The sequence below is a fragment of the Notechis scutatus genome, chromosome 1 (assembly GCF_049901735.1).
Source record: "Notechis scutatus isolate UNSWTSFEM ecotype Mainland chromosome 1, rNotScu1.2, whole genome shotgun sequence".
Lineage (NCBI taxonomy): Eukaryota > Metazoa > Chordata > Lepidosauria > Squamata > Elapidae > Notechis > Notechis scutatus.
The window spans coordinates 328671005-328695520 of NC_142009.1; the positions used below are offsets into that span (position 1 = coordinate 328671005).

The window sequence follows — 24516 nt, forward strand, 5'->3', positions numbered from 1 at the left end:
CCTGTTACTAACTTAACAACTGCAGTTAATTCACTTAAGAACGGTGGCAAGAAAGGTCGTAAAAAGAGGCAACAAATTTTTCTTTTGGGCTCAGTTGTGGTCACAAGTCGAGGACAACCTGTAATAAAATTTAAATGATCATAATAATGAAGTCTGATCAGCTTGTTCAATTGCCCTCTCCCCGTCTCAAAATAAGAGAGGGAAATTCATTACATGACCCCAGAGTGGGTTTCATTGTCGTGAAAAGAAACTAGAAAAATATACCCCTCCTGGGCTTTTAACGGCAAGTAATATAAATGAAACAGACCAAGATTTTCTAATTTGTAGCTCTTTTGGTAGTTACCAAAAGGACACTGGTGTTTCCCAATATCCCTTTTCAAGGATGTCATGGGGAGGCTCAGAATCCATCCATCAAGCCTAAATAAAAGAAATTGTCTTGGAAAATGGGACTTTTATTGTTTTTAAATTGATTTCATCACTTGGAAACCTGACACCACATATAGGTAGTCCTTGACTTATAACATTTCAATTTAGTGACCGTTCAACGTTACAACATCGCTGGAAAAAGTGACTTATGATCACTTTTCACCCCTATGACGTTTGCAAGCATCCTCATGGTCATGTGATCAAAATCCAGACACTTGGCCACCGACTCATATTTATGACGGTTGCAGTGTCCTGGGGTCATGGGATCAGCTTTTGCGACCTTTGGATCACCAAAAGGCAATGGGGAAGCCAGATTCACTTGAACAGCCGTGCGTTACCGACGTAAGAATTGCCACTTAACAACGGTGGCAAGAAAGGTCGTAAAGTGAGGCCAAACTCACGAGTGTCTTGCTTAGCCACAGAAATTTTAAGCTCAATTGTGGTTGTAAGTTGAGGACTACCTTGAATAGGTCACAGCAGTGGAGAGAGGCCTTAGCATACTTATATTGCTTTGCAAGAATGAATGCACCCAAAAGAAAGGAAGAGAAATAAAGAGAAACACCCTTTTTACCCAGAGATTTTTTTTTTTTTTTTTCCTTTCAGAAAGAATGCTGACCGGACAAGGGAGCGCGGCCAGCGGCGATAAAGACAAGAAGTCTCAAGAGCAAGTCATCTACCTGCATTGACGGGTGTCTTCTTCCAAGTGTAAGCACCTCCTTTGCCGATGGGTCTCTGAGCACGCTTACCTTGCCTGCCACCAAGCACGGCCACACCGGAGGCGTTCTGCAACTTGGGCGACTGGCTAAATGCATGCAAGACTCCACGAGGGGTGCTGGCACTTCGGGGCAGCTGGCTAGAGGCCTGAACAAGGACCAAGGCAAGGAAGAGAAAATAAACCCATGAAACTCAAGGGTTCGGAAAGGAGGCCAGCGTAGAATCACATTCTTGGAATCATACAGACTATAGCAATGGTCCCCCAAGTTTGGGAATTTTTAAGGTATGCGGACTTCAACTTCCAGAGTTGAAAGCTGGCTGGGAAATTCTGGGAGTTGAAGTCCACACATCTCAAAGTTCCCAAGCTTGGAAACCACAGGTCTGATCGGAATAAAGTTGGAAGGGACCTTGGAGGTCTCCTAGTCCAGCCCCTTGGTCGAGCAGGAAACTCTATGTCATTTTAGATAAGTAGTTGTCCAGTCTCTTCTTAAAAACTTCCAATGTTGAAGCAACTACAACTTCTGGAGGCAAATCGTTCCACTGGTTAATTGTCCTCACTGTGACGAATTTTCTCCTTAGTTCTAGATTGCTTCTCTCCTTGGTTAGTTTCCACCCACTGCTTCTTGTCCTGCCCTCGGGTGCTTTGGAGAATAGCTTGACTCCCACTTCTTTGTGGCAACCCCTAAGATATTAGAAGATTGCTATCGTGTCACCCCAGGTCCTTCTTTTCTCTAGACAGGCCATACCCAATTCCTACAACCACATATGTTTTTATCTCGAGGTCTTTAATCATCTTAGTTATGTGTTCTTTAACTCCCATGCCCAAGCAGGAAAAAGTGAATTAGTTGTTTTTAGTGTTGTTTTCATGTGCTCAGTCCTGATTTTGGGCAGTCCCCTTTGCAAGGTAGATTCTAGTTTATGCCACAGGGGAACTGATGGGTTTCTAGGCTGTGGACATGCAACTAGTGAGAACTGAACTTGCTTTTAGAATAACACAGTGGGGAGTTATAGTACAAGAGTCACATTAAATAAGTACAGAAATAAGCACTCGTGTTTTCAATCACCCCTTTCGTATTACATTCTAAATTATTTTTGTGCCAACTTGGGGAAAGTGTTAAGAGGTTCCGTTTGCGCATCTTTATTTCTTTGTATATTCAAGCTGAGACTCAAACTGCCGGCAGTCGGCAGAAGTAGCCTGTAGTTCTGCATTCTAACCACAGTGCCACCACGGTACATGTAAGCCGAGGACTACCTCTATCCCCCCAGCGCTGTGAGGACTTCTTCTTCAGCCTGCAAGCTTGAGAAAGCAAGTCAAAAGATGCCCCACCTGCTTGAGTGAGTGATGTTGCTGAGCTATCTGTTCTGGCTTGCTCTGAATCGGAGAGGCGGCCTGTTGCAATATCCGCTGCTCGATCTCCTGCTCCTGTTGCAAGGCCTTCACAAAGGCAGCCTTCAGCCGACTCGTGTGCTCGGCTTTCAGCGCCTTCTTCTGATTGGAGGACATGCACGTCTCGCACATGATGGAGCCGCTCTTCTCCTCCCTCCAGCGGCAGGTGAAGTCCGTCTTGCACTGGACGCAGGTGTAGGGCTCCTGCGAGGAGGGGCTGACGGAGACTTTACCTGAGCAAGAGACAGAAGGATCAACCAAGGGTTTTTCAGGCGGGCAGGAAAAAGCTCAGCAAGAAGAGGAAGGCATAAGAGTAGGACGGTCCTCTTCTCTTGTTCCTCAAGCCAATTCAAACAGTGCAATGTATGGGAGTTATATTTTAGATGACTGGGAGACAGCCGGGAAGGCAAGCAATGGAGATTTACAAAGAAAAGTTCTAAAACAGCAAGTAGAGTTGATCTCTACAGAATCAAGGGCTTCTTGGTGGCTCTTAAAAACACCACTGCAAGTCTAAATAAAGTCCCACCAAAAATAACACAGAAAGCCAACAGATTCAGATCAGGCAAACATATTTCTAATCCACCAGTTAAAATTTCGGCTGGCGGGATCTAGCAGAAAAGCCTTGTCTCCCATGGCCCCAGCTCTCTGGAATATCTTGCTGCCAGAGGTGAGGCCAGGCCCCATCCTTCTGGCTTCCTGAAGGGGCCTTCTGACTTGGCCCTGCAGATTGGCGTGAGCCCCCCGATGTAGATCCTTTATGCTGGAAATGGCTGGGTGCAGTGAAAGGGAAGGCACTTGGGTTTTTTCGTCTATAACTCCTCAGTAATTTTAATTGTTCTTATATTTATAATTGATTTTATATTGCTCTTTTGATTACTTATCGGAGTACCTTAAAATTGCTTTTCCCAGCCTGGAGTGTCCCCCCAGAAAAGCTATTGGTCTGAAGTCCTATCCACTTCTACCTAACATGACTAAATATCAAGCATGATGGGAACCGACGTCCAGCAACAGCTCACAACTCCAAGCAATATAAAATCTCAGCTTCACGTCTCTCTAGGTGGCCTCCGACAGTGCCAGGACTAACAAGAGTTCTAAGTTGGAAGGCTTCAACGTTTGGCCCCCTTAACAGCTTCTCCTCCTCCTCACCTTGAGCTTCTAGTAGGTTCTGCACCACTTCCTCCAACCCAACCAGGTAGATGAACTCATTATTAGCTGCACTGGGCAGGAAGTTCATTTCAGGAGCCGGAGGTTTCGGCGGAGGAATTTCCAGCAGGGTTTTCTCCAGCTGTTTCCGCAAGGCCAACTTAGCAGCTGCTTGCCGGCTGGCAGGGGAGTCGTTCGAGTTGACGATGGAAGCCACGCTGCTGGCGGTCGATGCGTTCACCTGGGCAGATGTCCCAGCTGCACCTTTCAATGAAGTTGGGGAGGCCTGGGAAATGAAAAGGGGGGTGGGGGGGAGAGAAAAGTCTTTCTTATAACCATCCAATCCCACTACGCGCTACTCAAAAGATAGCAGAGATCTACACGTAAGGTGGGAGTCTTCTCAGTGGAGGAAACGGAATCTGGGACTTCCCTGCATGTAAGCAGAGACCTACGTCATGGATGGAAAATCTGGCTCTTTCAAAATCACAGGTAGTCCTCGACTTACAACAGTGCACTCAGTGACCGTTTGAAGTTATAACAGGATTGGAAAAAAGTGACTGACGACCATTTGTCCCCACTTATGACCGTTGTAGCATCCCTGTGGTCATGCGATCAAAAATTTGGATGCTTGGCCACTGGTTCCTATTGATGACCGTTGCAGTGTCCTGTCGTCAACATGGCCACCTTCTATGTCTTTCGGACAACCAAAGTCAATGGAGAAGCCGCTTCACAAACATGTTACTAACTTTAATAATTTCAGTGAGTCACTTAACAACCGTGGCAAGAAAAGTCGTAAAATGGGGCAAAACCTCACTTTAACTGTTCTTGTTTCACTTGTTTCACAATGGGTTGGGCTCAACTGTGGTTGTAAGTCGAGGACTACTGGCATTTCTATGAATGGGGAGGGAATATTTGGAGTGGTGTGGTGGCCAAGTGATAGATGCTCGCCTCCCACTTGGACAGTTGAGAATTCCTAGGTAGGAGATCCTTCTCTCCTTGGGCGCAGACAACAAAATATCTGCGTCATAAGCATCAGGGAAGGCCAGTCAACGCTCAGCTCCATTCAGTTACCCAGACACTACCCTGAATTCAGGAATTACAGGGTCATAAAGAGAGTTTTAGGGGAGGGAATATCCCTCATATTCACACCAGAATCAGCTCCATCAACCCACCCTATAGCTATAGAAAATAGGAAGGAGATAAAATGAGACCACTGAGTTACAAAAAGACCACTACAAGCATCCTCCTACAGGTAGTCCTTGACATATGACCATAACTGAGCCCAAAATTTCCATTGCTAAGCCAGACAATTGTTAACTGAGTCGTCATGCCCTGTTTTATGACCGTTTTGCCATGGTTTTTAAGTGAATCTGGCTTTCCCCATTCTCAGAAGCTCTGTGGGAAAGTTGCAATTGACAATCCCAGGACCGTGGTGGGATGCTGCAACCATTGTACGTTGCCAAGCACCTGAAGTTTGATCACGTGACTGTCGGGATTCTTCAACTGTCATAAATTGAGACCTGGCCACAAGCCACTTTCCTCAGTGCTGTTATAACTTCGAATGGTCATTAAACGAAATGGTTGTAAGTCGAGGACTACCTGTATAGAGACAAGGAAGGCATGCGTGCCTCTGACTGGGCCATTCGCCCTTCCTGAATGACCGTCGGGAGGAAAGAAAGGCTTAAGGACAACCGTGCTGCCTGCTTACCTGCGGGATGTTGACCAAAAGGCTCGTATTCGGGACATTGGCAACGCGGATGAGGCCCTGCTGTATGATCCGCTGGCCCTGGATCTGCACGCTAGGAACGGAAGCCCGTGGAGCAAGGAGCAGTGGAGGAGGCCCTGAGCTGGAGTGCGGGCGGATGTTGTGGATTTGCTGGGGAGACACAGAGATGGACTGATACGGATGGATGCGTGGGAGGACAAGATGGGAGGAGGGCAGGAAAAAGGGAGGGGAGAAGGAAAGCCAGTCAAGGCAGGAGAAGGGGAAGGGTGGGATGGTAACAACAAGATGCCACGGGAGCAATGCAAAAAGGGGGAAGGAAATAAGAAGGAAAAACTATTCATTTATTTTTTATTTTTATCCAAAAAAAAAAAAAAAAAGAATACTCCCAAAGCCAACAGCGTGTAGCTTTATTTTCAGAACGGTTGGAAGATTTTCAGGATGCATCGGATTCTAAGAGGAAGTGTTTTTTTTCCGTTCTGCTCAGATAATCAAATAATTCAATATCAACCTGCAAAAAGAATAAGCTTCATAATTGCACTTTGATTCGCAGCCCTTTTTTGGAGTACAATTTTAACTCCACATTTACGCTAAATGAATGTTTGTTAGCTGAGGAGTACCTGTAGTGAATAGGCCTGGATTATAGAAAGGCTGGGGGAATTTAAGAGCAGTGTATAGTGGAAGCAAAGCAGGCGTGAGACCAACTCAACAAACGGTTCGAAAACGCTGGCAGGGAGCAAGACAAGTAGGTGTAATGTCACGTGTGTGTTATTGGGAATATGAATGTGTGTGTACGTTTGCAGGCAGGCAATATCTTGCTGTTGACTGAAAACACGAATTATTTGCAGTAAATATTAGACAAGAGTGTGGATCTGATAATTAAAGTGCCCAAGTCCAAGGCAGTTGTGTTTGATAAGGATGGTAAAAGTATAGATAAATGACAAAAAAACAAGAAAAGATTAATTTTAAGATGTACTGGTAGAAAGCTGGTGAGCAGTATATGGTATTCTCTGTGGAATGTTGGTTAAAAGATGCAAAAATGGCTATACGTGCAACCAATTTTGCCTTCTTTATTACACAGAGTAAAGATTGAGTATGTCATGATTTATTAAACGTATCTAAATAAAAAGCAATGGAAACAGGTTACTTAGGATGTGTTATGTAGAGAGAAGGTCAAGAATGAAAAGATTTTGAAGAAACACGAAAGGAATAAAAAAACAAGTGACTGATGGGCTTAATCATGACAATATATGAGGCTCAAAGTGTAGAATGAATATATGGAAGAAGAATAAATGTGTTGAGAAAGAGAGACAGAGACAGACAGAGACAGACAGAGACTGAGAAAATTGCAATTTGATGGAGCTGATGAGCTCTTGAAAAAAGAGAGGTGAGAAATTAAGAGAACAAAAGGCAATGGAAGAAGCGATGGACGGCATCTGTGCTGTCCAGCCAGTGTATGGGAATTGGATAGTTAGTTAGCAATTGTGAGCTGTCCCCTTAAGGGAATGCATCATGGTAAATGTAGTTAAGGTATCCTGGGAAATGTAGTCCATGTCACGTGACCACATCTGTAATCCTGATTGGTCACTAAATTAACCCTCGGTGGGTTGGGGGAGCTTTCTTCACTCTTGCCTGAACTCATGGACTTGTGGTAACTACCGCTACGAGATGGGAGGAAAGGGATAAGGAGATAACCATCTTTTTACCTACAAGACAAATATGCAAAGGATTGGACATTAAGAAGAACTTTATCACAAATGTGAGTTATGAGGATACCTGATGAACCAATAATAAAGACTTTGTATGAATGTTTTGTTGAGTTTATCTGTCTGCATCTGTATAAAAGGCAAAATCTACCACTGTACAGAATACAGAATAGTAAAAAGATGCATAGTGCGTACTGGTGGTCATGCGTGCATGCACAGACGCGCGGCATGTGGAGGAATCGTGCACGCATGCGCAGGTGGATGGCGCACGGGGTGATCACACACACATGCGCAGAGATGTCTGGTGTGTGATCATGCGCACAGGCACAGAGATGCATGGTGCATGGCAGGGGTATCATGCACACATGCACAGGCATGCGGCAAGGGGATCGCGCCAGCATGCACAGGGGGGTGGGGCTGCATGCATTGCCTTCTGGGTGTTGGCATGCGAGCGTGAGTGCAATTATTGGCATGGGAGCCGAAAAAGGTTTGCCACCACTGGCGTAGGGCATAACTCAAAATTAATAAATAATAAACAAAAGATCCATGTTCTAGTGTCCCCCTTGGGTACAAAATAACTTGAGGCTACTTCATGGACAATTTAGTTGTTACACAAAACAGTTGTTAAGTAAAACTGTGACTGTGCTTATGATCTTTCTTCAGCTTTCCTTTGGTTTACAGGTCTATATGAAGGTGATATATGCAAGCATTGGCCAGAAGAACTACTTTTTCATCACCATCACAATTGTGAACAGTTGCTGAACAAGGCAGTAACAACAGCACCTAGACTTATACAGCGCTTCAAAGTGCTTTACAGCCCTCTTTAAGCGGTTTACAGAGTCAGCCTATTGCCTCCAACAATCGGGGTCCTCATTTTACCCACCTTGGAAGGATGGAAGGCTGAGTCAACTTTGAGCGGGTGAGCCCCAAACTGCCAAACTGCTGGCAGCCGGCAATCAGCAGAAGTAGCCTGCAGTACTGCATTCTAACCACTGCACCACCACAGCTCTTAGCTAAACAAAGACTGTCTGTGTGGAGGAACTATCAAGAATAACAGAGTTGGAAGGGACCTTGGAATCTTCTAGTCCAGCCCCCTGTTCAAGCAGGAGAGACCCTGCCCCATTTCAGATAAATGGCTGTCCAGTCTCTTCTTAAAAACCTCTAGTGATAGAGCATCCACTGCTTCATCCACGTGGGTACTCTTATCTTTCTTATCTTCATTTTTAAGTGCTCTGGTTTTATTCTATTGTGAACAGTTGCTGGGGTGCGTCCACAGTTTCATTGTACTTGTACAATGACAATAAAGTGCTTCTTCTTTTTCTGATTCTGGAGGTAAGTCATTCCATTAAAGAGGCTACCCAAGCTCTTGTCTTCCTGTTTTTCAACCTTGATAAGCTTAAGATGCATGGACTTCAACTCCCAAAATTACTTAGCCAGCAAGACTAGCTGGAGAATTCTGGGAGTTGAAGTCCATGCATCTTGAATTTGCCAAGGATTTAGGATTCCAACCGTAAAGACAACCAGCTACTTGACCCAACTCAGCCTCTCTTGCCCAGTATAACCCAGCCAACAGCAACTCTCTGGAGTTTCAGTCAGAAAGGGACTTTTCCCAGCCAGGCAGAGATAATCAGGATATTGGGAGAGGAAAGGTGAAGTGTGGGGGGAAGGGAAAAAGGAAAGAAAGAATATAAGGTACAACAATAACTTACCTGTGCTCCTCGGACTAGCGGTGGCATGACTATTTGCGTGTTCTGTTGAGAGCCCAGCTTTGAAGATGTCTGCTGCCCACCTCGAATCAAAGGAGGAGGAATAACAGGCCCAGGAATACGTGAAGAAGTGTTCTGTTTTGGGAGGGGGGAGGGGGGTTGGGGAAGACAGGGAATAGAGAGAAAAAAATGGTTTTGCTTTGTAACTGCAGACAGTCGAAGATCCATCAAGGGCATTCTCTCCCTACTTCCCTTGTGCACATAAACCACTTTCTTAATACAGCTTCGACAGCCAATTTGGTATAGTGGTTGAGATAGCAGGTAAGAAACCTGGAGATTTTGAGTTTTAATTTTACCTCAGACACTGTTCTGACCCAACCAGGTCCCAGACAGCAAACACAGACAATGGCAGCAGCCCCCACCTTTTAAGGTTTAATCACAATTCTATTCCTTTACAGATAAAAAGGCTGCTTTCCAACAATTAGCTCCGACAAGAGCCTTGCCAAGTTGTTTGTCAAGGCTGCCAAAAACACAGAGATAAAGAACTACTTTACAGAATTCTCCAAAAAGCAGCAAGTATGTCCACCAGTTGAGTTTCAGAGCTTCTTTGCTTTCTGCAAAGAACGCTTTTTCAAACCTGGCTTTTATCCTCTTGAGGGAGGGGCCATTACCTTGCAGCCTTACTCCCGAGTCGCCTGTGCTGCTGTAATTGTTCTTTCCTCAGAGCAATCCTTCAGGCATGTGTACTTGGCACAGGCTCCTCGGGAACCTCCTCATCAGTGCTGCCAGCCCCCACAATCTCTGAAGGCGGCAGTCCACTCCCTGATGGTACCTGGCCCCTCATCAGAGTCATCGCTCTCCTCAGCCATCTGCACCTGCTGCTCGCTAACCACAACAGGCACAAAGCCAGCTGGGTGATCTTGGGCCAGTCACTGTCAGCCCAAGGAAAAGAGCCAATGGCAAACCCACATCTGAAGTCTTCCCAACAAAACCGCAGGGAGTCAAACCCTGATTTGAAGGGAATATCCTTCAAAACTGAATTGAATATTAAATTGAATTGAACATTGAAGGCAAAAGTCTGGTAAGCTCATGAGATTCATTTTTCTTGCCATGTATATGTATACATCCGAACTAGACTAAGTTGTTTCTCTGTCTCATATAATATTTGTGGGTATATACATAATTATGTATGTATGTATGTATGTATTTAGTCATGTTTATGTAATGTATATTGGAGGTGGTGACCCTTTGAGAGTTGTATGCAATAAAATTTCATTTTAATGTATGCCAATTAGTGCACATTCAAAGTGACCATAAACTTAATTCTAAAAGTTCTAAAAGAGGCCATGGCAAACCACTTCTGAAATCTTCCCAGAAAACTGCAGGGACTTATCCCAGCAGTCACAAGCCATCATCAATCCTCATTTGAAGGCAGTATTCAGATTAATACATGTAGTTTCATTTCCAATTTCTTTATCCGCTCAGAACTACTTGTAGGAACAGAAACATTACAGGGGTTCCTCGACTTACAACCAGTTGCTTAGAAATTCATCAAAGTTCCAACGGAGCCTTCAAAAGGTACCTATCACCTGGTTCCCACAATCACGTGACATTTTGGATGCTTGGCAACCAACCTGCATTTATGGCTGTTTCAGAGGTGGTATTCAGCAGGTTCTAACGAGTTCTGGAGAACCGGTAATTGAAATTTTGAAATAATTCAGAGAACCGGCAAATACCACCTCTGACTGGAGATTTTACAGTATCCTTTCCCCTGCCACGCCCGCCAAGCCACGCCCACAGAACTGGTAGTAAAAAATTTGAATCCCACAATTGGGCTGTTTGTAGCATCCGGAAGCCACATAATCAGCAAAAATGCCCCATAGCAAACCATGAATCTGCTTAACATTTGCTTTATGACCAATGCAAAAAAAAAAAAAAGTCATAAAAGCAGATCGGCCACATGGGTGACTCACTTTACAACTGACAAACGTATGACCCTAATTGGGACGTCCGTCACGGTTGTAAATTGACGATACCGTATTTATCGGCGTATAACACGCTTTACAGGCGTGCATAACGCGCATCTTCATTTTAGGGGGAAATTTCAGGAAAAAAATTTAAAAAATTCTGCCTGCCTGCCTTAGTTTCTGGTTGTTTGAGGGCAGCTTGGCTGAGAATAATAACTATTCGCCTCTTTTACTCAGCCGAAGCTGTTCGTTCAACCATTAACGAAGGCAGGCAGGCAAGCTAAACTCAGGCACTGCGGGCGGGCGGACGGGGTGGGGGGTGGGGGAGAGGCGACAGGAAAAGCCCCCGCTGTCTTGAAGCAGTTTCTTCCTGTGCTGGTGGAGGAGCGAGAGAGCAACTGGAGAGAGCTGACCCAGAGAAGGACAGGCTTCGGTTGCTTCCTCCCTCCCTTCTTTCATTGTGTCCCTTGATCCCCGATCATGGCCTCCGCCGAAGGCTTCTTAACATTATGTCGTATAACACGCGCCATCATTGCCCCCTATTTTCAGGGGAAAAAGTGCACGTGTTATACGCCCGATGCATACAATGCCTGTACTGAAGCGGCTTATAAGACTGAGTTAATTAACAAAGACCTTTCTTATGTCCTTACCTGTAGAAGGGCCGACTTGCTGGATGCCATGCTCTGTGTTCCCCGCACCAATGGGGGAGGTGTTGCTACGGCACTACCTGAAGAACCAGGAGGCTATGAAACAGACAAACACACGGGGAAGAGAGATGTATTAGAGCAGAAGTTGGCTATTCTGAATGCTCTCTTTTGGTTCTCCATTTATGGGGCGGTGAGTTTTCACTGCCAAAATGTGGCGCCAAAGTGCCTATGTTTTTTTGGTTGCACAACTTTAGCCCAGTTTTCCAAGAGCAGAGGGGAGAAGTGGAGGAATGATGGCAAATTTGCTTCCTGGAAGAATGCTGCTTTCATTTACATCGTGGGTGTCCAACTAACTTTAAGACTGTGGACTTCTGTCAGGGATGGACAGCTTTTAAAAAACCGCTAGTAGCCTCTATTATAATGATTAGCCTGCGTTTTCTCATAGTGTTTATATCTTCTCTTTTCTCTCTGTCCAGCCATACAGCACCATTTATAGCTCAAAATCCAGTGACCAGGAATTCTATAAATAAATCTTAATAAACTCCAAGTACAGAAGAAGGAGAGGAAAAAAAAAGGCAGACTCTGCTCACCTTTTGGGCTGTGGTTTCCTTTTGTATCTGACTTTGTCGTAATTTTTTCAGTAAGACAAGCTTGGCTTCTTCTAACCGCAGTTCTTCTTTCAGCTGTTTAATCATTCGTTCCCGTTCCTCTGGGCTGCTTTTCTACAAGGACACGTGTGATTGGGAGAAAAAGTGTTAATTTCATTGAGGGAGGGAGGGGGAGAGTCAAATTAGGGAGAATGACAGAAGGGCTGACTTTAAAAAAGGGATTTGAAGTTGAAAGAGAGAGGGAGAGAGAAGGAGGGAGAGGGGGAGTGTGTGTTCTGTCCTACGGTTCCCCAAAAAGCACTAAGCCAACTATCTTAGTCCCGTCAAAACCTCTTTTATTAAATTAATGTGAATTTAAGGCATTCACATTCAGCCAATGGCTTGGCAAACAGTCTTGCAAAGGTATACTTATTAGCTCAGACCTTATCTATCTTGGAAAGCTTGACAGGGATGGGCTGGATTACGCAGACAAATCTTCACGAGGCTGGAATGAACGAATGACTTGTTTCCTGCAAAAGCCCCCTCCCCTTTTAATCCTGATGGGAGGGGCCATTCACCGTCCATCTGTGGCCTTACTCCCATGTTGACCCTGAGCTCTTAATTGTTCTTCTTTTGGCAGCTCTGCATATGCGCAGGCTGGGAACCGGTTCCAGCTGCTCCCCCGCCTCATTGCTGTCCGAGCCCGAAGGCAGCTGATGACTGCCAGTCTGCCTTGGCCCCATCTCTGCCTCTGACGCAGAGCCCTCGTCGGAGCCTTCCTCAACCTCCAGGACTGGCCTATGTTCCTCCCCAACCTCCTCACTGTCCAACTCTGCTGCCAGCTCTGTCAGCCGCTGGCGGGCCACAACAGAGAGAGAGAGAGAGAGAGAGAGAGACAACACCAATGTGACTTTGGCCAGCCTTCTCTAATCCAGTGTCCTACAGACATGTTAAAGGACAACTGCCAAAGTTCCAAGCCAGCAGTGACAGGATTGTCATCATCCCAGGAGGGTACAAGGCAAGGGGAGGACGACTTTAGTCCTGCAGGAGAAATTCCAAGCATGAGGGTCAAAAAGAGACAGGCAGATGATTCGTCTAAGTGGCCCAGGCGTCAAAGAACAGAAAAAGCAGAGTATGGGAGTGAGTGGGAGAATTTTGAGCTGCTGGTGCACTTGAAATGGATGAGAAATTCATGCACTTCAATTGAAGGAATAGAAGGAAGCAGGGGGTTGGATGAGGGAGAGCAAAGCCAGGGAAACAGGAAGCCAGCAGAGGAAATCACAGTAGAGAAAACCCTCCTAGCCACAAAGCAGAGGGCACCATAGGTTTTTGCCAATGGAGAGAGAAAAGTCGATGTATGTACTGCTTGTGCTGAAGAAATGATATGGTGCAGATGGGAAGCGTCCCCAAACGCGAACTCATGATTTACTTGGCCAGACGATCTGAACATATCAAATGGGGGAGGGGAGGGGGGGGAGAAGCGGGATACAGTCAGGTTGCTCTCAGTTTTATGACTGCTGGGTCAGACTCACCATTAGCACTTCTGCGCTGGTCTCTTTTAATGCTATTTTGGTTAAGCCATTCATTCTTGGGCTTGACGGCTCGTTGTCCGATAGTACTATTACATCAGGAGAAGGGACTCTCCTCTCCCGCTTTGCCTCACTGAAAAAAAGGGAAGGTACATGAACGGGGATATTTTTTTTAAGGAAAAGGATGAATAAATCCTAAGACCCCACCCACCCACCCGCCCATCCTCTCCCCACTCCGCCATGTGTATTTTCAGGCCTATTTGGGGGGAGGGGGAACCAAAACGACACTTCCACCTTCCAGGTACTACTTAAGGTGGCTGCAAGAGGATGAGAGGGATATTCAGAAAGCAAACAAATGGCTAGGGATTCCATCCACCAGCAGCCTGTGCAGATGGCAGCAGAATCGGACAGTGGGGAAGAACAGGGACCAGTCTGGGAGTCTGGCGAGGACTCGGATGAGGCTCCTGCGTCCGATGCAGAGATGGGGCCAGGACCATCTGGGAGTTGGGTGCTGACTCCGGAGCCTCCAGAACTTGGCAGTAGCAAGGCAGAGGAACAAGGGGAGTCTGTTCCCAGTGCGCTTGTGCGCAGAGCTGCCAGAAGGTAAGAGCAGCTAAAGACAAAAGGGGCAACTCGGGAGTAAGGCTTGGAAGTGATTGCCCCTCCCATAAGGAAGCAAAGCTGTTCACTCTGTTCAGATTAAACCTTGAAGCTCTGTGTGGATTTTGTACGTCGCTTGAGTTTTTTCAGCTAATTTGGCACTTTAGTTTTTGGCAGCAATTCAAAGGAGATAAAGGTGGGTGCTTATCTCAAGGAACTGTTTGGGACTCATTGCGGCCTGGGAATGAATATAATTAACAGCGTTGAAATAAAACAAGAGTTGTTTGGATTAAGCGTGTGCTTAATTACAGTCTCAGGAAGCCTTGGTCAGAACACCATCAGAGAACCAGGGCCTCTTATGATGATTCCTTGACTTTCCAAGGCTAAGAGAAAACTAGAACAAATGAATTATATGAAGTGCATTTGTAATTTATGAAGCAGACAAATAAAATGCCTTTTAAACGCAGAGAATTTGAAGTGGCATATGGTATGGTCATGTGATCATCTGGTATCTTTTTGAGATGTGTTTTAATGCATGTAAGTAGATTTATAAAAAAATCTCTTAAGGGTTAAAGATGTTGATGTGATATCAAATTATGTACAAAGCTTTGCAACCGGTTTATCAGGAATGATGGCTGATTGAGCATGGTGAGGTGACTAAAATAATTATCCCGAGAAATTGGAAAGGAAATATTCCAGATGTTAAAAGAATGGGATGTCTTTTGGAAATGGGAGATTTATCCATCCTGGGAAAAGTAGTATTTTCTGCCAGTCAAATATTGAAGGATTATGTACTGCTTTGGCACAGATTTTGTGAAATTTTACAATAATATTTTCTATTGATTTTATAATAATATTGATTAAAAATCGGTGATTATTGAGGTTTAATATATAAGGCAGATTTTCTTTTTTTTGTTTTTATCTTTATCATGTTTGTTTTCCATTGTCTGTTCTTTAAGCTTAAGAACTGTTACATTTCATTGTATTGTTAAAGTGTTTTTTTTTCATGTTTTGTCAATATTTCATTTTGAAAACTAGCAAAGAAAAAGCTTTTTTCTTCTTCATAGGAAGTAACTAGTTCACTTTCACTGATTTTCTGCAAAAGTGAGAAATATACAGGTTTTCTCAGAGCTGCAAGATAGCCAAAGTGCCACTAAGATAGCCTACATGCCTTCACCCTTGCCTCACAATCAGGAGGCTGTGAGTTCGATCCTAGGTAGAGGCTATAATAATTGGAATAGACTCTCCTGCTTGAGCAGGGGGTTGGACTAGATGACCTCCAAGGTCCCTTCCAACTCTTGTTATTCTATGAAACTATAATCTAAAAAGTTCCTGGAGGCTACTGTAGAAAGTTACTTAATTAAAGGCTTCCTTCTGAGTTTGAACAAGTCAATATAGTAGTACATATCCCCAGATGGATTCAACTGACCTCTCTGCCCCCCTCCCCACTCACCCAATTTCTGCAGTGGAATGGTCTGAGGGGGCATCACCAAGTGCTTAACAAGGAAATATACCAAAAAGTTTTTTGTGGAAGTGAAACTTCCACCCCAAGAGGATTGTAACAGCTGATCTAAAGTGAAATGGCAATACATACAAATTCCTCTAGGTGGCACCATAAAGCAATATTTCACTATGAGCGTTAAAAGTTGAACTCCAGAATCAAAAGGGGGGGGGGGGTCTTTTTCGCTACTTCTTATATTATTCTACCTTGCATGCATTACCCCAGAACTACATACTATTAATACGTTTCCAAACAATGAATGAGCTTCAAGCCCAAGGCAACCTTTAAATTTAAACATTTCATTTCTTGTAAATTATGAAGATCCAAGGAAACTCTTTAAGTATACAATTCTGCAAAATTAGGCTTTGAGACGCTGCGTTTCTGGGGAAAACAAGGCCCAAATTCTCTGAGAATGCTATGTTTTCCTTCCTCCCCATGTTATAGGCTGGTCTTAGCTCGTAATAAAGGTTTGGTTTGATTTGTAACTGGTCATATGTCTCTTTCCCCCCCCCCCTAACTTTCCTGAGAAAAATTCCAACTGCTCTAATACTTCAATCTAATACTAATATTCTAATACTGATCTCTAATACTTTAGAGCAGGGGTACTTGCAACTTTAACTTGTGGCTTAACCCCAGATTCCTCAGCCAGGAATTCTGGGGTTGAAGTCCAATCTTAAAGGGGGGGGACCAACCCTGTTTAAAGAGTCTAGATAATTTTACTTTGATTGAATGGACATGTTATGATTTATTGCATACATGATATGGAATCTAAAATTGTTGCCAATTCCTTGCCAGCCCCAATTATCACCTTTTTGTTGTTGTTCAGTTGCTAAGCCATGTCCGACTCTTCGTGACCCCCATGGACCATAACATGCCAGGTTTCCCCTCCCCACTCATCCTCCCCCGTCTCCCAAAGTTTGCCCAAATTCATTTTCAAATGATCACCTTACCTGAAAAAAAAAAAAAAAGGACTTGAGAATACTAAACTCCTAAAAGTGCTTTTCAAAAAACAACTGGACTTTTTTTTTTTTCCCCTTGAAGGTGTTTCGCTTCTCATCCAAGAAGATTCCTTCAATCTTCTTAAGAACTGATCACATTTTAAAGAACTGAAGGAAGCTTCTTGGATGAGAAGTGTAACATCTTCAAGGAAAAAAAAAAAACAAAGAAAGTCCAGTTACTTTTTGAAAAGCACCTTTGGGACAACCATGACCTGGATGAACGAGAATCTCTCTAGACATTGAGAATACTGAAGCTTTTATTTTATTTTATTTATTTATTTATTTTATTGTAAAGTGGGGAGGAGAGGATGAAAGGGACTAGGTTGCTACGAGCGAGAAGTTTGGAAGGAAGAACCGGGATCAATTCCAAAGTGGCAACGAAACACAGTCTTAAGATTTCTTACAAGTAACTGATGCGATGAAAGCCAATTCCTTTGAAAAAAAGGACAATTCCCAGGAAAACTTTTTGTCAGTATGCATGGCATCAACTGTAGTAGATGAGCTGAGTCTGAGAGAGGGTCAAGCATGTAAGTATGGAGTCATTGCGCTAACACAGGACACCTAAAGCCCCCCGCTGAATTCCACTGACCCTTATCTAGCGCTAACTTGGCTTGACTGTTAGTCTATATAGGGAGCACGTAACAAACTTTGAACTCAACTCCTGTTCCTGGTTATAGGTAGTCCTCAACTTACATCAGTTTGTTTAGTGCCTTTCAAAGTTACAAAGGCACTGAAAAAAAAAAGTAAATGATGACCATTTTCCACTTATGACAAGTTGCAGCATGGACATGTGAGCAAAATTTGGATGCTTGGCAACTGGTTTCGGATTTATGACGATTGTAGTATCCCGGGGTTCATGTGATCAGTCACTTTTTGTGACCTGTCAAGCAAAGTCAATGGGGAAGCTGGATTCACTTAAGGACCTGTGTTACTAATTTAAGAGCTGCGGTGCTTCACTTAGCAAAGGTGGCAAGGTAGGTTGCAAAATGAGAGCAAAAGCCACATCACGAATCTCTCACTTAACAACGTCACAATTGTGATCGTAAGTTGAGGACTGCCTGTACTTGTGCCTGGTATCAATCCTCGCATAAAACTTGCAGGTGTAATTTCCCTAGACAAGCAGACTTTTCATTTGCCAACTGGAGGATCTGCCTTGCCTGATATTTAAGAGAGACTGAACTGATCCTGAAGGAATCATGTTCAGGAGAGGTTTTTAAGGGGATTTCAAGTCTGAAACCTGGTCTCTGCTTTCATCAGAGAAATCGTTTGGTCCTCTTCATAGCCCAGATGTGACAGAAATTTTCTGATCACGGACTGGAAACCCTTTATGGATTTCTTGCATTAAAAAGAAAATGATTCTGTACTTATGGTCTTGAGGATTAGAAACAATTGATTATAGAAAGAAGGAAATGATGGGATTAAGAGAGAGAGGTTTGAATAGAATTGTATGTATAACTGCCAAAAGGAAAATCAGAAACAATCTCATATTTCTTTTCATGTTTTTATTTTTTTCCGCATTTCTCTACCTCCCATCTCTCTCAAAGAGAGACTATTGTTCTATTGTTTCTTTTTGTTTTCTTCTATTGCCTTTTCTCTCTCCTTTCTCCCTTATTTCACTTTCACATTTACTGTATCTTTTGCTTTGAATGTACTCCTCGTTATAGATGTAAAACCTTTTAATATAAATGAAAAAGTAGAAAATTTCCTGTGTTTGCAAGAAGTTTTTCAGCAGGAACGCACGTGGCTGGGTGTGGGTCACCTGAGCCCCCCTCTTGATCCACTATCATCACAAAAAGCTTATTTCCTCTATTCTAACAAGCATCCAACACACCATGTGACTGATTGGGACATGCTTTGTCAGTCATCTGACCCTTTTTAACCATTCCTTCCCATGTAGTGGAAAAGCTACGGTAACAAACCGGTTGGAACTGGTGTTGTGACACATCGCTTTCATTTTGTGGAATGGTGAGGCGGGGGGGAATGATTAAGACAGGTACAGTAAGAAAATGGAAGGGGGGAGAAACCACACACACATACACACACACACACACACTTCCAAAGAGGATGGACGTCTTAGGAGACAACACTTCTCTCAGATGTGTAGTGAAACAAAGCTCACAAAAAAAGGGGGGGGGGAGGGAGAATTGCCATCCACCATAAATCAATCTGCAACCTGGCATTCAGCAATGTCCAGAGAATGCGGATTGGATTCCAGAAGTTATGGCCAAAGGTTATAAACTACAGTTCCGACACTAAAAGGGACCAAGGAAATAGAGACTGTTGCGAATAATGCTGATGAAATGAAGAAAGCTTGAAGGAAGGCTTTTGATTTTTGATGAGGGAGGGAAACATAATGAATTTCGTTTCACTTCACGTTGACAGACTCAGAACAAATGCTTGGACCCAGAATGTTTACCCCCCAGTTAAGGAAATATATATACTCTTAGGACCTGGACAGTTCTAGATAGCTTCGTTGGCATTCCAAAGGTGCTTTTTTCAAGAGGCAGCTGGACTTTCTGGAAAGTTCAGTTGCCTCTTGAAAAAAAAGTACTTTTGGGACAACCATCACCTGGATGACGGAGAATCTCTATAGACTTCCTTGCTATCTTCCTTGGCCACGGTCCACCTCACTGGACTGTGAGATGGACAGCACTGAATTTTTAATAAATAAAATCTTAAGTAGCTCAGGTACCATCTTGGGCACATGAAAGCAGTTTGCAATTATTTTTTTTCAGGGTATGTTCTGGTTCAATGTATTTTTTTTAAAAAAAATATTAGTGTTATATGGTTGCCCATCTCATCTAAAACAACTCTGGGTGCCCAATGCAATAAAATATCAATGCAATGGCAAAATGCAACACTTGAAACATCAGAAAAGCACTCGCTGGGGACATTTGCTTCTATTCTCAGTCCAGCCTGTAGTCCTGTGATTTCCCAGTGACCTCCCTTCCAGATACTGATCAGATGTGACTCAATTTAACATTACTAAGATCACCTAAGTCAGTGATCCCCAACCTTTCTTATGCCGCGGCCCGGTACCGGCATTAGCTGGGCGCCGCCATCTTTTTTTGATGAAAAAGTGCTTCCGGTGACCTCACCGGAAGCACTTTTTCATCAAAAAGATGTAGCGCATGCTGGTGAGCTTTTCCAGGTAGAAATGGCTTTCTACCCGGAAAAGCTCACCGGAAGCACTTTTTCATCAAAAAAAGATGGCGGCGCCCAGCAAACCAGCGGCCCGGTAGGACTTGTTCCACGGACCGGTACCGGTCCGCGGACCGGTGGTTGGGGACCCCTGACCTAAGTCACCTAAGTGCTATCACCTGCTGTGATATATGTGTGATAACCATCAACCCCAATAACATCTCTCTCTTCTCCTCTTTATTAGTATCTATTAGCATTTCAGGACTGGACTTTCTTTGCAGAAAAATAGGCTGCATTATTTGAATCAAGAGGTAGAACATCTCTTTTTGGAAGAAACCTTCTCTCTTTAAAATAAATTTCAATAATCTCCCTCCAAGAAGAAAAGTAGCAGGATAAGCTTTTGTCTCTGCTGCCACTATTACACAAATAGGCTCCCAAACTTGTTATTCTTGTAAAAGGTCCAGAAAGAAGATGTATTTTTGTCAGTGAGCCTGGTGAAGGTGAGGTTTTACTCTTTTTTTAAAAAAACCTTGTGAATTTTTAATGTTGTAAGCTGCCTAAGTGTCACCTGTCTGTGAGTTGGGTGGCCATTTATAATGGCAAACAAATGTGTCTGCATTGGAGATGCCAAGAGAGAGAATATGGCTAATCCTGTTGGCCAGTTTAGACTGTTAGAAGAGGTTAATACTCCACACATGTGGTCTGCAGTGCTTTGAGGAAAAATTGTAAATTGTTTCCCTAATCCAGGGGTGGGGGGAACTATGGCCCTTTTATGACTTGTGGACTTCAACCATGCTGGCTCAGGAATTCTGGGAGTTGAAGTCCACAAGTCATAATAGGGGCCATAGTTCCCCACCTCTGCACTATTCAAAGGAATACCCCCCACCCTGTAAAATGCAATCATGGAAGCCATGGACGTTGTAAAATTATTATCCTATGATGTGCCTATGCCAGCAGCCCTCAACTTACAATCTTTTGTTTAGTTACAATGGCACTGAAAAAAGGGGCTTATGACCATTTTTCACACTTACGGCCGTTTGTTGTAGCATCCCCATGGTCTCATGATAAAAATTCAGATGCTTGGTAACTGGCTTGTATTTATGACTGTTGCAGTGTCCCGGGGTCATGGGATTCACCTTTGGCGACCTTCTGGTCAGCAAAACCAATGGGGAAACCAAATTCATTTTATGATTGTGTTATCAAACAATTGCACTGATTCACTTAACAATTATGAACAGGTCATAAAAGGGGGAAAACTCACTTAACAACGGTCTCACTCGGCCATGGAAATGTTGGACTCAATTGTGGTCGTAAGTCAAAGACTCCCTGCACCTACAAAAATTGTAATACTGCAGGCCACGATATTCCCCATGACCCTCTACGGAAGCCAAAGTTGGACTCTGAAGAAGCAGATCAGTAAAATTACTGATGCTTTTGAACTTTGGTGTCGGAGAAGATTCTTGATGGGTAGCCCCCCCCCCCCAAATACACACACACACACACACACACACAAATTGAGAGAGATCAACCTGGAATTGTCACTTAGATCAGGGGTCTCCAACCTTGGCAATTTTAGAACTTGTGGACTTCAACTCCCAGAATTCCTCAGCCAGCCAAGCTGGGAAATTCTGGGAGTTGAAGACCATAAATCTTAAAGTTGCTAAGGGAGACCCCTGATTTAGATGACTCTAGGCTCAAATTATCCTGTTTTGGACACATTACAGGCAGTCCTCGACTTACAAGAGTTCACTTAATGACCGTTTGAAGTTACAACAGCACTACAAAAAAAGTGACTTGTGACTGCTTTTTACATTCATGACGGTTGCAGCATCCCGATGGTCATGTGATTTACATTGGGATGCTTGATGACTGACTCAAATTTATGACAACTGCAGTGTCCCAGGGTCATGTGATCGCCTTTTGCAGCCTTCTGACAAGCAACGGGGAAGCCAAGTTCGGTTAAGAACTGTGTTGCTTAATTTAAGAACTGCAGTGATCCACTTAACAAAGGTGGCGAGAAAAGACGTAAAATGGGGCAAAACTCATTTAACAAATTTCTCACTGAACAGCATAAATTTTGGACTCAACAATGGTTGTACGTTGAGGACTACCTGTACAGCTAGCCCTTGCCTTACAACCATTTGCTTAGTGATTGAAAAAGTGACTTATGACCATTTTTCACATGACTGTTGCAACATCCCTATGGTCAGGTCAAAACATGACCAAAATCCAGGCACGTGGCCACTGGCAGGTATTTATGGCAACTGCATTGTTCTTGGGTCACGTGACCACCATTTGTAACCTTCCCAGCCAACTTCCAACAAGCAAAGACATTGAGGGAAGCTAGGTTCACATAATAACCACAGGAGACACTTCATGATGATTCACAGTGGCAAAAAGGGTTGTAAAATGAGACACCACTCACTTCACTGCATTGCTCAGCAACTAAAAGTTGGGGTTCAATCATGGTCATACATCGAGGACTACCTGTATGCAAAAACCTAGGTCTCTGGAGAAGAATCTACTGGAAAAGGTGAAGGAAAAAGGACAACCCCGCAGCAAGGGTGATGGACCCCCCCCAGTGGTGATGGGGGCACCGTGGAGGACCAAGTTAGGGACAGATAATCCTGGATAAAATCTATATGTACATAAAAGCGAAATACCACTCACGCATCATCACAAAATCTCCAGAACCGTAAAACCTACAAACTTGAAATTTGGCACGTATGTTCCTCTTGGCTTCTAGGTGCTCACTAAGAAAGGATTTTTCGAAATGACCATCAGAGCATTAGTATTTCGTATATTATTATTAGCATGCTCTGATGCTAAGAAGTTCTACTCCCCCTCCCCACCTGAAAAGAAATCTGTTCCAAATGCAAAACACAAACAGAGCAGAGGAGTTTCAGTTTCACAGCAGCAAGCAGCTTTAGTACAGAACAGTTGAGCTAAGCCACGCCCAGGCTCCTTGCTGTCTCCTTCTTGCTCACGCATCAAATACTGATTCAGTTTGCAAATAGCCCTCAACTCTCTCACACACTGACAGGACACTAGGCAGATGAATATCGACGGATGTTGGTAGGCAGAGGCACAATTTTTCCTCCTTATTTTCATCCCCCAAAACTAAGCCCGATCATATAGTTTTGTAGCGAAGCACGGGTATCGAGCTAGTCCACCTATGTAATCGCTGAGAATGAACATGCAATTAATTGACGACACATTTATCAAGGAAAAATATCAGTGTATTTTCCAGAGATATCTCAGCAACCTTTTGGTCGCAGATTTGCTCACTTTTTTTTTTTAGTTTACATGGGGGGAAAAGGAGAAACACCATGTATACAGCATTGAGTTGCACAAAAATAAATAAATGTATAAATGAAGGAAGGAAGAATAGATATAACAACAAAGCAAGAATGTGTCAGCTCCTTGCATCTGTTGTTACTTTTAAGAATAGTTGTAATCTCCTTCCAAGCTATTTGCTATGGTTGGTGTTAAGAGCCTTTCCAAATAAAATTAAAAACAAACAAACAAACAAACAGAGAAGAGGCATCATAGATCTCTTGCCTTTGACCCGGGAGAAAATTAGGGTGCATATGATTCCCCAACTTTCTGCATCTTCAGCTGATTCCTTAGCAACTAGTCGGAGGACAACGTGATAATTCTAGGAAGTCCAGTTTGTGAAGCCAAACTTGTGCTCTTAGCAAGCAGTTAAATGGAGAATCCATGGATTGTTCCTCAAAAAAAAAAAAAAAAAACCCAGGGTTCATCTGACTTGTGTCTGCTGGATCACTAGAAGAACCATCCAATGAATGCTCAGCTTGAGGGGTGGGTCGGCATTGTCTGGGGGCCAGGTCTCAGCAAGATGTCCACTCCGATTCAGGGAGCAGCTGAACTGATGGCTCCTCCTCCTTTGCTGTTATTTTAATTTGCCTGACTCAAATCGTCAGAACAAAAGAGTCGCAAGGAAGCCCTGCCTGGCCACTTCAGAATGACAGTGACTTCCAGGCATAAGGAAGAGAAGTGGTAAAACTGCCCCCACCTTCTTCCTGGCACATGCAAGCCGGTCAGTTAGGATAAGGTAGAGATGGAGTGAATTAAAATCTTGCACCAACCAAGCTGGATGTTGCAACCAACATCTCCATGCTAACTTAGCAAACTAGCACGATAATCGGCTATATTGCATAATTTATGCTGGTGGTTCCCCCCCGCCCCCCGGGGGATGGGCCTCTGCAGAGCAGCTTATTTCCAATCACGAGAAAACTTTTTATCTTCATCCTCACAGAGATTTTAGCCAATATTTTAGTACAGGCAGACTTTGACGTGCAAGGGTTCATTTAGTGACCGTTCAAAGTAGCAATGGCACTGAAAAAGTGACTTATGGCCGTTTTTCACACTTCACCCCCATGGTCACGTGATCAGAATTCAGATGCTCGGCAAGTGGTTCGTATTTATGGCGGCTGCTGTGCCCTGGAGTCATGTGAGCCGCTTTTGTGAACTTCTGACAAGCAAAGTCGAGGGGGAATCCAGGTTCAACAACCTGTGTTACTAACTTATCAACTGCAGTGATTCACTTAACAACCGTGGCAAGAAAAGTTGTAAAATGGGGCAAACTCAACTTAAACAAATGTTTTACTTAGCAAAACAAATTTTGGGCTCAGTGATAACTCAAGGAGTACCAATACAAGTCGTCCTTGCTTACCAACTGCCTTATGCAGCAACAGTTTGAAGCTACGTTGGTGTTAAA

General features: G+C 43.8%; 1 protein-coding gene and 1 long non-coding RNA gene across 28 annotated transcripts in view; both read right to left on the reverse strand.

The window, feature by feature from the left end:
• Window positions 1–24516, reverse strand: part of GATAD2A (GATA zinc finger domain containing 2A) — a 106161-nt gene that overhangs the window by 3901 nt on the left and 77744 nt on the right. For 9 of the 27 annotated variants that reach the window (XM_087952654.1, XM_087952663.1, XM_087952662.1 and 6 more), the window contains 8 exons: window positions 13539–13668; window positions 12010–12141; window positions 11423–11515; window positions 8809–8940; window positions 5379–5546; window positions 3674–3956; window positions 2468–2760; window positions 1104–1287 (listed from right to left, as the gene is read on the reverse strand). In XM_087952654.1, coding sequence (XP_087808780.1) covers window positions 1104–1287; window positions 2468–2760; window positions 3674–3956; window positions 5379–5546; window positions 8809–8940; window positions 11423–11515; window positions 12010–12141; window positions 13539–13668 — 1415 coding nt within the window. Of the gene's footprint in view, window positions 1–1103; window positions 1288–2467; window positions 2761–3673; window positions 3957–5378; window positions 5568–8808; window positions 8941–11422; window positions 11516–12009; window positions 12142–13538; window positions 13669–24516 lie in introns of all 27 variants that reach the window. The other 18 variants (XM_087952658.1, XM_087952650.1, XM_087952656.1 and 15 more) reach the window with 3 other exon arrangements.
• LOC148133537 (uncharacterized) lies at window positions 18134–20273 on the reverse strand. The gene is made up of 2 exons (XR_015747436.1): window positions 19932–20273; window positions 18134–19629 (listed from the first exon to the last, which is right to left on the reverse strand). It is a non-coding gene; the product is annotated as an uncharacterized LOC148133537 (long non-coding RNA).